The sequence below is a fragment of the Stegodyphus dumicola genome, chromosome 11, assembly GCF_044657685.1.
Source record: "Stegodyphus dumicola isolate Sdum_Otavi_A_Nest chromosome 11, ASM4465768v1".
NCBI classification, from domain to species: Eukaryota; Metazoa; Arthropoda; class Arachnida; order Araneae; family Eresidae; genus Stegodyphus; species Stegodyphus dumicola.
In genome coordinates, this window is record NC_140778.1 from 85,243,347 (window position 1) to 85,260,284 (window position 16,938).

Sequence of the window (16,938 nt, forward strand, 5' to 3'; positions counted from 1 at the left end):
ATCAATCAACTTTTTAGTTTAAGTACTACGGACACAAATTTTGAAGAGAAAACCTTTCTAATTAACAACGACTGAAAGATCTTCTTTACACTAAACCGTGTCTTCTTTTTTTTTCCAGCAGGAAATTCAAACAATACTGATAAAAAAAGATATGAAAGGTTTCAGATTTTAACGGTCGCTCAAAAGGATTTTTCAAGGCTTTTTACGCTCTCGCTGAGTTCGCACTTTACTAGTCTGCTGCTACATGCACTTTTACTAAACCATTTTTTTCTGCGTTTTTAGCTTTATTATTAAGCATCATTTTCTTCGCACTCAAGCCATATACAATTCAATAGTAAAATTGCAAAAATTTTAAAAACAGCATAGCAGTATACGTTTACAAATCCCGATGCAGAGTTAGGTGTTGCCAATTTTTTTTTAAATCTTTTCTCGGTTGATAATATCTATTTTCAGTTTCCTTACTAAGTTGGCTTTACAAAACTGTTTTTTTATCTTCTTATTATCAATGTTCTGTGTATTCACTTTATTTTTTAAGGGGTGTCGGAACCCCAAAATCTTCAAAAAATTGTGATTTCGGATTTTTGCATTTTCAAATTCTCCACACTTTTATCTTTCTAAAAATACCATTCTTTAATCTCTATGAAAATTAGAACTGTAAAAATTCTAGTTTTAATTTGTCATCGTCTGCTTTGATGAATGAGGATTTTTACATAAAAATGCGTGTTTCTCTAAACGTGATTTTTTTTTACTCGATGTACCTTTTCTCAGGAACTACTGCTCACAGGTATGTAAAATTTTTATGGCTTATTTATTATGTTTCCTAATATTTACTGAAATGAGCTTTTTGTGATAAATTTTTTAAAAGAATTTAAAAAAAATTTTTTGTGAGAAAAATACAAAATTTACTATGCCTACCAAACTATTCTGTAAATTACTCTGAAATTCAAAAAGTTTCAAAAGCTCATTTCAGTATAATCAGGTAGGTATACTTTAATTACAGAAAAAATTTCAAGCATGTATCTATAGCAGATTTTGAGAAAAGGTACATTGAAAATGGCCAATTTAACACTGTCGGTACAGGGGTTGCTGATACCTCTGAAATATCACATTCTTAGCGTTTACGTGACATAAAATTCGATTCAATAGCAAAATCACAAAATATTTAAAAATAGTATATCTTTAGAATTTTCGATAGACAGTCTCGCGCGTTGAGGATAAAAATGTTTTGCTCTGGATAATGTTATCACTGCTCTGACACCGTTGAGTTTATTAATCTAAAATTCGTTCAAGTTTTACAAAATATGAAATAGACAATAAAACAAACTGGAAACTCAAAATTTTGGCTTTTTGGTGCCTCTCTTCGGGTGGATGATTATGTTGTTCAAATTTGATGGCTGTAGTACCGTCGTTTTCTCACAATTCGAGAAAAGGGCGATAATATTTGGCGGCAACAATTTAAAAAGTGAAACGGGTATTTATAATGAACAGACGCAAAACGCCGTTTCGAGAATAATAACCCTTCTGGGCTAACGCTCCTTTATGCCAATAATTTACGTCTTTTAAAACTTCATTGAAGACTATTTTCAGTTGATGATTTTCTCAAATGTTTTATGTTCAAATAGATGAAAATATATACCCGCCAGGAATTCTTTATTTTGTAATAAGAAAGGTAATAATTGAATATATTTTATTAATATTGCTGCAGATCGCAGGAAATGATCTCATTACACGCGGTTCACATGTCTCCAAATGATCATCACCGACGTACGTGTTTCTAAAAATGTTTCTGTGAAGTATCTTGGAATTAATATCAAACAAATTTGACATTAAAAAGGAAATTAAGATAAAGAAATTTTAAGAAATACATATGTTGTTTAAAATCGCTGACTTTAAACATAACATATGAATTAATTAGTTTTTAATATTCGAAAGGTAAATTAAAATCGGCCTCCCCTCCAAATCTGGCAGCAGACTGAAGATCGGCAGTTTGCCATGAAAATTTAAGTAACACCTAGAATTACAAAGCAAAGTAGTAGTAGTGGAATTACCGAACATTAAGTAGCACGTGGAATTACCGAAGAAATTTAAGTAACACCTAGAATTACTGAAGCAATTTAAGTGACACCTAGCACTACCGAAGCAATTTAAGTAACACCTAGAATTACCGAAGCAATTTAGGTAACCTCTAGAATTACCGAACCAATTTATGTAACACATAGAATTACGGAAGCAATTTAAGTAACACCTAGAATTACAAAGCAAATTTAAGTAGCACGTGGAATTACCGAAGAAATTTAAGTAACACCTAGAATTACTGAAGCAATTTAAGTGACACCTAGCACTACCGAAGCAATTTAAGTGACACCTAGAATTACCGAAGCAATTTAGGTAACCTCTAGAATTACCGAACCAATTTAAGTAACACCTAGAATTACTGAAACACACCGTTCTCTACTAAGAAAATCCTCATCTCAATGAAGTAGTTAATTTAACATTAAAGAACTGTTGCAAATCTCTCAAAAACTGTGCGAAATGGTAATTTATTAAGTATCATGGATGATTAATGCTGTGGTAACGTAACATCACGAATGTAATGCGACTGAGAGCGAAAGGAGAGAATTCTGTAGGTGTTTCTGTGGTTTACTGCGAGGCTCTGAGGGCGCTTTTTACTTTCTTGCCCTAAGTAATGGAAGTACTGTAACTGCGAAAAATTTTGGTTATCATATTTCAATGAAAGTATCCATTTTTATCGCTCTCGAATACATTTAAACGATATTTTAGCGTGGCAATATGTACGTAAGAACAGAATAAAGGACTCCTTCCCCCCCCCCAAAAAAAAAAACGAAAAACGAAATGGATTTAAAATGGATTCAGAAGAGATTTATTTTTCATGATATCTGTACAAAACGAGTAGCCGTAGAACGCGGAAATTTTGTGTACGGGACTGCTAGAACATGTAGTTGTGCACCTCCCTTTTCGTTCTATTCGGCCTCTTCAAAGATACATAAATATGCTTACATATATATGTATATATCCACCCTGTTACCCGGATCGGTATTTTATTCTTATATGTTGGTGAACTGTGCATTTTTTTGCTTAAAAACTGATTGAATAATGTTGTTTTATATTTTTATCTCTTTAGTTAATCTGCATGCAGTAGTTGTAGAATTAGCAAAAATTTTAGAGTGGCAGCTGTTTGTTTGCATATGAAACTGCTGTTGTTGTTGTTGTTGTGATTTATCACTTGTCTGACAGTAACCTCAGAACAAGCCCACGAAATTCATCGTGGCAAGAAGTGCAAGATTGCACCTGTCTTTTGGCAAGAGTCTTGAGCACCATGCAGATGGCAATACGACTTTGCTCAGTTTCGCACCCAATTTTGATTAAGAGAACCTCGGGGGGGGACCTTCTTCGGGATTCGAACCCGGGTGCTTTAGTAGGGCAGTCAGCATCGCTAATCACTATCCCTGTGTGGGAGGCACATTTGAGACTCTTAGTAATATAGAGAATTAAGTCAGCTGATGCCCAAACTTCAACGTCTTTTTGCCAGTGGGATAAGATGTTAACTTTAAGCTTTTGTGTACCAAAAGTTTCGTTTTCCTGCCTGCTGGCTAAATTGCTCATTTTAGTGTAGGAACCCTAATTTTAATTGTAAGAATTGTACTTTTTTAACTATTTTTAACTGCATAAGGTGTTTCCGATTTTCCTGTGTTTTGCAGTTTTAGTGAAGATATTTTTAAGATTTTATGTATTTTTGGCTTGCCGCGAAATGAGTCCTGAATTAATTGACTGAGAAATATATCTCTAATGAAATTCGTGGAAATAAGTTAAAATGAAGTGCAGCAAAAGTGTGTGTATAATTTAATAGGCAATAGAAGGAAGTCATGTGGTCGCCACATCAGGTAATTTAGCTAATAAACATTAGTTAAATAGTGTGAGAGTGCTTTATAATTTTCTTTTATAATTTTTATTTCGACTCGTGGAACACTGTGAATTGACTCGCGGAACCCCAGGTTCCGCGGAACATAGTGTAAAGACCACTGATATAAACAAATAAATCTAGGTATGTAATATGTGGGGTTAGGGAACCTCGGGGGGGGGACCTTCTTCGGGATTCGAACCCGGGTGCTTTAGTAGGGCAGTCAGCATCGCTAATCACTATCCCTGTGTGGGAGGCACATTTGAGACTCTTAGTAATATAGAGAATTAAGTCAGCTGATGCCCAAACTTCAACGTCTTTTTGCCAGTGGGATAAGATGTTAACTTTAAGCTTTTGTGTACCAAAAGTTTCGTTTTCCTGCCTGCTGGCTAAATTGCTCATTTTAGTGTAGGAACCCTAATTTTAATTGTAAGAATTGTACTTTTTTAACTATTTATTTTTATATTTTTTTTTATATTTATATTTTTTTTATATTATTTTTTATATTTTTTTTTAACTCTTTTTATTAATTTAAAATGTCATTCAGCTTTTTGATTCAGTTTCTCAATTTAAAAATTACAATGTTAACTGAAAGTGTTTTTTTTTTTTTTTTTTTTTTTTTTTTTTTTAAGGTTTAGATTACAGTTACTTTTAAATTCAAAATTATTTAAAATTAATTTTTCAGAAGAATATTGACCATGGTGACCATGTAAACCATGATTATGCTACAGGCTTTGTAGGGTATTATATTGTAATAGATGGAGCACAAAGCAAATGTCAGAATATAAGATTGCAATTACAACAGAAATATCTATGAAGTTTTGAAGCAACGACTAAGAGTATTCCAGTATAACGACTATATAATAGATAAAATTGGAAGAACGTAAAATCTTGGGAGAAGTTTCAAAACGTCATGTAAAGTTGTCAGAAAATAAAATACAGTCTTTAAAGCATACGACATAAGGGAGATGAAAAACTTTGAAAGCACAGTCCACGTTATGGGAAAAAAACTGAGGAAAAAAACAGGAAAACACTGGAAAAAAACACTGATTAGAGATACACATCGCATAGGAACTCGCAAAACACATAATTAAATAGGATAAAATTCTTGAGAATATTGAAATATGCATTTCATTTAGAATCTGAAAATAATATAACTGGGAGTTTTGAATTTCATTAGCGATTAATATTTTTGAAATGGAAGCTTGGAAAACCGCGGAGATGATTAATGCTGTGGTAGCGTAACGAAACTTGATGGGCAAAACCTTGAAACAAAAATATTTCGAGCATCAACAAATAAAAGAAAAGAGAGGGGAGGGGAAAAAGAAAATTTCAAGGGTTAAATTGAATTGTAACAAAAAATCCGAAAGCTTTCAGATTTTATATTACTCCCAAATGGGCGTTTCTTTAACGTTTTGTGTGTTACCTTTATTTATTAAATATCATGTTCTTCTCACTTAAACCATAAAATTTAATTCAGTAGCAATATCGCAAAAATGTTTTTAAATGAGCATATCTTTGGAATTTTGCGCTAGACACAAAACTGTTTTTTTCCCCTCTTACAGTGTTGCCATTGCTATCTTTGCAATCATTGAGTTTCTTAATCAAAAGCTCATAAATGCTTTACAAAAGATGAAATAGATAATAAAACAAATTCCAAATTGCGGCTTCTAGATGCTATATTCGGGTGGAGACGTACGTTATTCAGAATTTCATGGCTCTAGATACCATTGATTTATCATAATGCGAGAAACATACATACATTTATGCAGATTCTTCATTATTTAATTTCTTCAAATATAATACACGGCTCTAATATTCGGTGGCAAAATTTCAAAAGTGATTCGTCGTTTCTAGTGAATCAACGCAAAATGCCAAAACGAAATTAATAGCCCTTCTGGGCTAACGCCCTTCGAACCAATAAAAATAATAAAAAATAAAAGAAAGAAAAAAAAAAAAAAAAGGTGAATCTTTCTTGTAAGCAGAGTAAAATGATTTTCAACAAAATATAACAAAGCTTGGAAGGTTTTCAAATTTGTAGACAACACCCACCTTCTCAACGTCCTGCAGAGCTATAATCAAGTTCTATCACGCACCTATTTGGCAACATATAAGTCGAGTTCGTGCAAATAAACAAATTCGCTCGCTTCGCTGCCCGTAACCATAACTTGAACCCCAAGTCTCTAAACCGAATTTTGAACCTTATGAAAATAACGTGAGGCTTCGTCGAAACTAAACAAAACAATAAATAAAACAAAACAAAACTCGAACAATATTCCCCTTATGCTCAATCTCCTCTTCACCTCTCGTAATTAGATTCACTTGAGTGATATGGACTGATTGATGTTCGTATTCGAATATTCCGTGTTATCAAGGTCACGTGATTTGCTTTGCTTCTTTCTCACTTTGTTTTCTCTCGTTCGCTAGCAATCACCTGCGAGTTGAGTTGCGGAGTGTGAAGCGAGGCCTCGACGGTGGATACGGGTTCGACCTCACTCGTTTCTGTGCTGGATGCTGGACGCAACTCGGCCGGATTGTAAGACGTGGATACTGTTGTAAAAAGTGCCGGAAAAGAGTGTGCAAAAGTTGTCGCCATTTTGTGGACGAAAAAAGCTGGATATGCGTTCTGTGCTACAAAAAAAGGTAGGACCGTGAATTTTTTTTTTTTTTTTTTTTTTCCCAGCTACAGAAAGAGAAAAGTACATTTTTTACAACTTTCCTCATTACTTTTATAGTGCAATAAAATTTTTTATTTCAACTCAAACAGGTTTAAGAAGTTCTTAAGTAATTTCTTAATATACCAGACTTTAGGTCTCTTACGTAATAAATAAATAAATATGGAAAAAAATACTAAAAATAATATTTGCTGATTTTTAAAACTGTGAAACCGTGGGGGTTATAATGCTTAATCTTATTTTAAGATTAATAAATATCCTAAAAGTACTGTTGAGAGAGGGCTAATTCCAACGTAGTATTGTTTCAACACGGATTAATTTTTCTCAATTAATCCACAACTCCTATTTACTTGCATTTTAACAGGTCAAAATTTTAGTTATATTTTACTAAAAAATATGTAACATTTATATGTCCTTTATGTTAATATATAATATATACACTTGTTACACATTTTTCCGGGAATTTTCCTGAAAATATGAAATCACTTATAGAATTTTTTAAATCCAAAATTGTTCGATGCTTACCTATTAAGCGGAAATTATTTACTCTCTTTCACCCTTAAGCGAATTTTTATACATGCTTCCTCCGGGAATTTTCCTGCAAATACGAAATTATTTATATAATTCTTTAACTCTAAAATTGTATTTTTTACTCTCTTTCACGCGAAGAAGATATTATACCGTATTTTTATGCACATTTTCGGGAAGTTTCCTGAAAATATGAAATCACTTATAGAATTTTTTGAATCCAAAATTGTTCGCTGTTCACCTATTAAGCGGAGATTGTTTACTCTCTTTCAAGTTAAGCCAATTTTTATACGAGGGCAGATTAAAAAGTAAGTTGTACTTCCAAGTTATGAACATTTATTAAATAGTCAATACAAAAGCTACACGGCTATGACAGCATACAATGTAAGTTCACTTTTCCCACATAGTTCCGGATGCATAGAAATCTCTTCCAGCGCCTATGTAACCACAAGGAGACAACTGCTTTCACCTCCCCATCATTTCGGAATCGTTGTCCTCCGGGATGCTTTTTAAGCTTACCGAAAACATGAACGCAACTCCTCACAAGGCTCGCCAAACGTGCGACCTGTTGCAGGGATTCAACTGGGAGGTACGGCAACATTCTCCATACAGTCCCGATTTAACACCATGTACTTTCATGTTTTCGGTAAGCTTAAAAAGCATCTCGGTGGACAACGATTCTGAAATTATGAGGAGGTGAAAGCAACTTATTGATCTGCCTTCGTACATGTTTCTGGGAATTTTCTTGCAAACATGAAATTATTTATTTCGTTTTTTAAATCTAAAATTGTTCGCTGTTCTGTTAAGCAGAAATTGTTTGCTATTTTTCACATTAAGCGAATAATATATCGAATTTTTATGCGCATTTCTGAGAATTTTCCTCAAAATATGAACTTAGTTAAAGAATTTTTTAAACCTAAAATTGTTCGATGTTTACCTATTAAACGGAAATTGTTTACTCTCTTTCACGTTAAGGGGATATTATATCAAATTTTTATACATATTTACGGGAATTTATGAAACAAAATATGAAATTAGTTATAGAATACTTTTAAAATCTAAAATTGTCGGCTATTTACCTGTTAAGCGAAAATTGTTTACTCTCTTTCACGTTAAGCGGATATTATAACCGAAGTTTTATGCATGTTTCCGAGAATGTTAGGGAAAATAAGAAATTACTTTCAGAAGTTTTTAGATCTAAAATTGTTCGCTGTTTACCTATTAAGCGGAAACTCTTTACTCTCTTTCACGTTAAGCGGATATTATACCGTATTTTTATGCACGTTTCCAGAAATTTTTCAAAATATGCGAAATTACTGGTAGAATTTTTAAATTTAAAATTGTTCGCTATTTATCATTAAGCGGAAATTGTCTATTCGCTTTTACGTTAAGCGGATATTATACCAAATATTTGTGCATGTTTCCGGGAATTTTCCTGAAAATATGAAATCACTTATAGAATTTTTTGAATTCAAAATTGTTCGCTGTAAATTGTTCGCTATTAAGCGGAAATTTTTTACTCTCTTTCACGTTTAGCGAATTTTTATAAGTTTCCGGGAATTTTTCCTGCAAATATGAAATTACTTATATCGTTTTTTAAATCTAAAATCGTTCGCTGTTTACCTATTGAGCGGAAATTGTTTACTCTCTTTCACATTAAGCGAATATTATATCGAAATTTTATACATACTGCCGGGAATTTTCCTGAAAATATGAAATTATTTATATATAATTATATCATTCAGCTTTATGTTAGCCTAATTCCCTTAACTTTCACATAAAAAAAACAATAATTTTTTTACACTTTCCTCACTATATATTTAGTACAATAGAAGCTTTTATTTTAACTAAAGTAGGTTAAGAAATTATGAAGTCTTTTTTAATAACCAGGACCTTAGTTCCCTTACGTGATAAATAAATAAATATGGAAATAAAATACAAAAAATAAAAATTTTGTCTTTCATGAATATCAGTGCAAAAATTTCAGCTTTATATTGACTTGACTAACTTCAGCTTTTAAAAGGCAATTTCATAAAAAACATCACTCTCAAAAAACAGATGAAAATAAGGAATAAGGGAGCCGTGTGATTCCATAAAAATTTTATTTTACCTCTCTGTAGGAAAGGCGGATGGCAATTTTAAAATTCCACTTCCTACGCGCTTCCATGCAGCACGCCAAAGACAATAAAGTTGAGAGAAAAAAGCAATTTACAGGTTGCAAAAATTAGCATTTTGAGAGTTTTTAATTAATATCTCGGCTAATTTTAAGTCGCACGTAGATGAGAATGGTCGAAATGGCTTCCTACGAACTTTTGGAATCCGGAAGTACCTTTCTCGAAACTCAACTCCTTGCCATTCGGGAGGAGATGGTGTTACAAACCAACATACAAACGCGAACATATTTTAATTCTATAAATCAGTGCTTCGCAACCTCTGTGCCGTGACACACTGGTATAAGTGTGCCGCAATAAGGATATAAGTGTGCCGAATATGGTCCGTAATCAAATACATGTATTTGACATTTTGCAATTTTTTATCATGTATTTAATACACAGTGACAATTTTTTCCCCTTAATAATGTCTATTTTAAATGTTTTTATATATTTCACTGTTGTGTGGTTGTGTGCGTGATTGTAAGTGTGTCAGCATTTGAATTTTTTCGGCACTTCCTTGATAACTCGGAACTCAAAAATATATAACTTTTTTTAAACATAAATTTAAATGAAATATATTCGTTTCAGACCATTTTAATTAAAAATAATAGCTCTAAAACTATTTTTTTTTTAAATTTGAAATAAACCAATCAAATTGAAGAATTTTTGTTTTTTAATTTTTTTAAAAAAAGAATATCCTCATAGTTCCGAAAAAGCAATTTTAACATTACTTCCATTTTCTACGACATATTTATGTGAGCAAAGTTTTTCAACTCTATTATTAATTAAAAATGATAAGCGGTCATGCTTAAAAGATCTTGCCAAGAACTTCGTGTTGCGTTGTCAGATATTGAGCCCAATATAAAACTTTTGTGTTCATTGAAGCAAGCGCAGGTATCACATTGATAATTATTATGATTGCATATAAATAAATATGTTATAGTTTTATAATTGTATATTTTTCAAATTTAAAACAAAAATTTATTGTAAATTTTGTGTATAAATCAATACATATATACATTAGCTTTTGGTGTGCCACGAAATTCCAGAAAGATTTTTTGTGCGTCGCAGGTGAGAAAAGGTTGCGGAGCACTGCTATAAATCACTCAAAATAACCCAAAAGCAAAGAAAATGAAGTCTCCCATGTCCTGTTCGGTTTATTTTGGACCACCTGATATAATATCTTCTTACAGTTTATGTGTTCTTGATTCGCTTTCGGTTCGGTTTATTTTGGGTCATCCTGTATTTATATGTTAAAGAAACATACGTTATTGTATAAATAATTCTAAATATATCTTGAATAAATACCTTAACAGACCATTGAAATATGACCTGGACTGTTGGATTTTCCAATACAGTATGTGAATTTGGATAGTTTGATAGTCATATATTAATTAGAATAGAGTGGAAGTTTAATCTCTTAGTTGCTTGTGGTGCCTGGGAGTAATGACTGAGCCAATTTGCTCGGTCCGTGGAACAACTTGATCACTCACTTAACTCATCTGGAGCACCCGTCTGGAGTATTTATAAGCGAATCCTAGTTTCCGAATATGGTCCGTAGTGTTTTGTCGAGCTGTGTAAAGAATCCCCGAAATCTCCAGTCTTGTCAAGAAAGGATCTTGTTCTATCAAGCTCTTGACAATATCGTCATCCATCAAATATGGCCGCTCAAAGGGGGGCTTATTCTTAAGGTGGAAATCACCTACTTCAAATTTTTCGAATCATCTCCTACACGTTCGCTCCGAAGCTACATCTCCACCAAAAAATGTCACTAAATTTCGACACGCTTTTACGGCATTCCCTCCTTTTCGAGTAATCGCTCAAAATACTCCGCCGAAAATGAACTTTATCGGTAGCCATGTTTACACGGTTGCGTTTCACTTAATAAAGGCATGAGATGATTTTGTTTCAGTTAATTTAGAAAGTAGAAGAGCCTATGTGTATAAATGTAATGATAACGATATGTACGCTGCGATATAAAAGGGGGTGACAGTTTTATATCTCCCGTTCTAATGGGCCGATTGACAAAATTCAAATTGTGTTTTTCATGTCTCGAAAGCGCGACTTAAGATATAGATTTGATTTATAAATATCATTGTTTTAATATAGGTATTTTGACACAAAATCGGACTGTTTCTGAAATGTTATGCCAATGTTTTTTCCGTATTTCGATTCTACGACTCATTATGCCTAAATACTAAATTTTGTAAAATTTGGTGCAAAATTTACGGAGAAATTCAAAAATTTCACTTGGCGTATTTTTGTCAGTTTGCGCCAAGAATAATTCACTTGGCGAACTTCTTATTTATAGCAACCTATTTTTCTTTCCTTTTTTTCATTGCAGACGTGTGGGAAAAAAAAAAAAAACTCATCGTTCATACAAATAATTTTAACAAACTGCGTAAACCACATTTGGAGTTATTATCGCTTATAACAAATAAGCCAAATTTCAAAACGAGCCAATATGTAAATTCATGTATATCTTAGAACATTTTGAAATAAAAAAAAAAAAAAAAAAAATCTAATTTTTTGCAGGTGTGCCCCATCTATTTTAAGATAATGTTAAAAATTTTATATGTTATAATTCAAAATTGTTTTCGATAAATTTATAAAAATTGTTTAAAAATAAATCATAAAAAATGAGCGACTTTTATTAGGAATGAACCTAAATTTCGAAATGTGAAAGGTTAGGTTATTTAATTACGGCAAAGCCTCGAGGGCTACCTACCTAAGGGAAGGGATGCCTTCGTGGAGGACTCTCTAAGGGAAACTGGCTCGTATACACGTTACACATGGGGAAAACCACGAAAACACACATGCAGCCAGCCCGTTCGCGTGATTCGAACCTCGGATCGAAGTACCAGTGTTCAGCGACTTTAATGCTCGGCCTGTGGTGGGCCGAAATGTGAAAGGAAGAATAAACTAAGTTTAATAAAAAAAGAGAGATATTAACAAATATATGCCAAATTCAATTAACATTGAGGAGGTAAAATTTTGACAGCTAATTTTTTAAAACTACTCGTGCGATTTTTACAAAATTTGGCAGTTTAGAATAGTTTGAGTCATAGAATCGAAAAATTGAAAAAATTGGCATGTCATTTCAGAAAATGTCCGATTTTGTGTAAAAATACCTGTATTAGGAGAATACATATTCTAAGCCGCGCTTTCGAAACATAAAAAACGCAAGGTGAATTTCGTCAATTGGTCTAGTAGAGCGGGAGATACAGAACTGTCCTTTTTTTTTATAGCAGTGTACATATATATACCGTATATTTCGGGGTATAATGCGCTTTTTTAATACAAAAAATAAGATCGAATTTTACATATGCACATTATACGCCTGATATAAAAATTAAAGATTTAAAAATAAGAAGAAGATGAGCATACAAAAATTAGATTCTACGTGCACCTAAATTTTATAATTAAGATACAATAATACACCGAACAAATATTAATTTAGAAGTCAGAACCTCAGCTGAGGATGATGGTTCGGTAAAATCATCGAAATTAGTCATGTGAAAATTTGAAAATATAACGCTGATTTTTGTTGTTTGACTTATAAATTAATACCTAAATTCTGTTTATTTAAAGGAAATGACATATCTTATGAACTTAAAAAATTCCCTTATCTGATAATGAAAAGTTCGTCATATTGGTCTTCCTGTACATCTTCAGGCACATCATCGAATTCTGTTTCGTCTTCACCATCATTGTTACTCTGATCCATAAATAAATAATCATCTTCCGTTACATATAAATTATTAGAAATGCTACATTTTTAATTACACCATTTGGGAAATTACATTTTTGAACAGCCTCTCTTTTAAAAATAACGATGAGTTTTAGTTTTTGTACCGTCCTCTAAACGGGAAAGAACTTCCGCGAAGTGAGATGTTTCGTGCCCTGTTGACTCATGTAAACTGCTTTTCTGTTTTTCTTCCTTTTACACCAGTCACACACATATTGTTCTTCTTATCACTTGTCAAATCAATATACTATTGTTCGTCGACCATCGGTAAACCAAAACTTCGTGTGCTTCCATCTTGTATAACTACGCACTTCAACTTCTGTCTCTGCTTTTCTGGGATGTATGCTGCTTGCTAATGAAAAAATATCAAAAATATAACTGTTCTTGAAACGGCTAGAGTGCCAAGCGAACTGTGGCCACAAAAGTCAGTCGCAAATAAAAATGGAATTAAAACTGCATCAACTGCCAAGTTTTTTAGATATTACCAAGTCAACATATTAGCATACTACGCATTCAGAATTCTTCCTCTTCAATATGGATCTACGTACGCATCAACACTGCTCGGTCTTTTGCTTGCTATTATGTCATATATATATAATTAAATTCTAAAAATTAAACACAGGAACAAACGGTATCCGCATTTAATAATCAGAATGTGTCATTTAATAAATGCCTTTGTTGTTTTCATACTCACATTGTTATAATGATGTATGCTGATTTAGCGGCAGCCATTAAAAGTTATCATACCTGTCACTTCACTGTTTCGGGTGAAATTTATGGCATGCACAGTTAGTGATTTTATCAGTTGCCTTTTGTCTGAATTTATTAGTGATGCATATATGCGATTAGAAATAATAAATGCATAATATCCGTCCGTGCACGAGAAACTTTAAAATATTTTGAATGATATGCTCATGAAAATAACAGATTACGATAACTCTGTAATTTACTTCCGGTCATCGTTGACTGGTCAGCTAAAAAATGATTTCTGTCAATTTAAATAGCAGCAAATGCAGTCAACTTTCAATTAACTGGGGTTATACTCGGGAAGACAGCCACGGTTAGCTGAAAATCATTGTTAATTCCAGGAACGTTACTGTTGTATTTTGGTACCAGTCAATGGGAAACAGAAAATTAATGGCTGTACACTGGAGTAATTTTTAAGATTGAGCTGTATAATTTTAATGGATAATTTAACAATGCTTTTATATCATAAATCTTATGCAATTCAATTATATACTACAGCGGATAAGAGCAGTCTCAAATATTATGCTTTGGTTAACAGCAGTGAAATCAGAGAAGATTTCACTGTTGTTAACTAAAGCATTTTTATTTTCTCACGCAATTTGTAACCTCCAAACACTTTCGGCTATTGGTATGATAAACTGAGAAAAGACTGAAAAAAGAAAAGAAAAAAAAAAAAAAAAAACATAAATATGCATGCTGACACTTAATGCTGCATCGGGAATCCTAAACGTATACTGCTACGCTGCTCTTAAATTTTTTGTAATTTTTCTGTTGAATTGGATATGGCGTAAGTGCGAAGAGCCATCCAATTTTGCATAACGTAGTCCTCCTCCCGCACATGGGCACTTGAAAGCCCAAATTTGGAATTTGGAATTTCTTTTATTATCTATATCATATTTTGTAAAACTGTAACGAATTTTTGATTTAAAAACTCAATGATTTCAAAGCAAACAGTGGCAACACTATACGGGAAAGAAAAAAGAAAATTTTTTTATCACAAGCTGTCGATCGACTGTCTATACACTGTTTATCGGATATCTCCTCAATGACTGAGGAGATGAGTCTTATTCTCTTGGTAAGAGTTAATTTGCTGAAAGTTCGCTTACAGCTTGCGGATGTGGGCGTAAAGTAGATCCGCAGCGCAGTACAAATATAAAAAACCTCCTTCATATCACACGTGATTTGTTATAAGAGATAGAAAGCGCTGCCTTTTTCATGTCACCGAAAAATAGTGGAGCTTGTTCTTCAAGCACGGATAGCTCCTGGCAGAACACAAATATGCTTACATCTCGCTCATATTTTCGTGCAAAATCCTCCCCCTCTTTAACTATTCCACTGTGTTCTATTCAATATCAATTATTTTATTGTTAAAACCTATACCATTTTCTTGTTTAGGTTAAAATGTATAAAATCGTTGCCTCCATAATTTAAATCGTACATAAAGCTATCTAATGGATCATAGTGAATTCTCTAGATCACATTATTTACAACTTATTCTAAGCAGCATATTCATCGAAAAGCCCTTTTAAAATTTTTAATTAATTTATAATTTTTAATTAATTTTAATTAATTAATTACAACCCTTTTAATTTTTTACCCATGTACAGGGGAAAATATGGTATGGCATGCTTTTCAAGTCTCTAAAATTTCTTCGTTTTGACTATAAAAAACCATTTGATTCTAGGTATCTGTAATACTGTAGTTGCAAGTAATCAGACAACTTGTAACCACTAAAATATATTGTGTTTGATGATTAGACATGGAATTTTAGTATCTAGTTTACGGTACTGAAAAATTTCTTCGTTTTATTATCGAAATTCCAGAAAGTTTCTTCACTAGCCGGCGAAGTGCTGATGGGTGGAGTTTAGGTTTGAAAAGGCGTGAGTACCATTTGCCAAAAAAAAAAAAAAAAAAAAATCAGTAACAAACGAATGTACAGGTTAGCGGTATTTCTTTCCTTGTTTTATTTAATTCTTAGGCAAAAAGGACGTTAGCCTAGAAGGGTTATTAGTCTCGAAACGATTAGCTAAAAGCATTTCATCACTTTTCAAATTGCTGCCATCAAATATTATCGCCCTGTGTTACATTTAAAGAAATTAAATAATGAAGAATCTGCAAGAATGTTTCTCGCATTGTGAAAGAACAACGGTACCTAGAGAATCAAATTTCGTAGTCCTTGAAATTCTGAATAAAGTAGCCCTCCACCCAAATATGAGCAACTAGAAGCCCGAATTTTGAATTTCGAATTTGTTTTATTACGTATTTCACATTTTGTAAAATTTTAACGAATTTTTGACTAAAAAATCTCATCGATTTGAAAGCCAGCAGTGGCAACACCGTACGTAAGTAAAACATTTTTATCTCCAGCCTGCGAGACTGTCTATCGGAAATTCTAAAGATATGCTATTTTTAAATGTTTTTATCTCAAGGGAGCGTAAACCCAAATGCTCTTGAGACGTATGTGTGTGTGTAAGTAGGGGAAAAAAAAAAAAAAAACCTCCATTCGGCGTAATATAAACTTTGAAAGTGTTCAGATTTTTATTTATTTATTTTTTTTTTTTATTTAGTTCTAGCTTTTCTTTTTAAGGGATTTATGTAACAGCTTCTATTTGAGTTCAGCGCCGTTATTCTTCCGTTTTCGTGATTAGAATACTTTCTTTACTTCGTACAAGGAAGTAAAAACTGCGCAAGTAAATACGAAGATACGCTGATTAATTATAAATATGTACCAAAATAACTGTAATAGTAATTATCACATAGATAGTATGCAGAAAAGTGCTAAAATTCTCCAGTCGTTATCTAACAATTTCGTGTAGAGAAATATCATTTATAAAATTTTGTTACGCTTACTTATGTGCTAGCTTATCAAACGAATTTTTATCTTAATTTCCGAGCTTCTTTCAGTCAATTTAGATATAAAGGTAGGGACTTTAAAAGCCAGCTATAGAATTCTCCTTTAAACTAAACGGACAAAAATAAGTAAGCATTAACGCGGGAATACATTTAGGTTTTAGAGCAAAAACTCGTCAGTTCTAAATCATAATTACTGACACAAGACAGAATGTGAATGTTACTTGCTGGTCTTAACTACAAAAGAGTTTTTACCCAGTATGTTAATGTTTGCACTCGTAACTTTTGCTTGGTTTTAAATTGCTTGGTTATAATTAC

The 16,938-nt window shown here is 32.6% G+C and overlaps 1 protein-coding gene across 1 annotated transcript in view; it reads left to right on the top strand.

Moving 5' to 3' along the window:
• LOC118187697 (uncharacterized) overlaps positions 1 to 16,938 on the top strand; it is a 532,717-nt gene that overhangs the window by 25,107 nt on the left and 490,672 nt on the right. Inside the window, exon 2 of the mRNA XM_085826955.1 lies at positions 6,347 to 6,562. Coding sequence (XP_085683081.1) covers positions 6,347 to 6,562 — 216 coding nt within the window. The remainder of the gene's footprint in view (positions 1 to 6,346; positions 6,563 to 16,938) is intronic.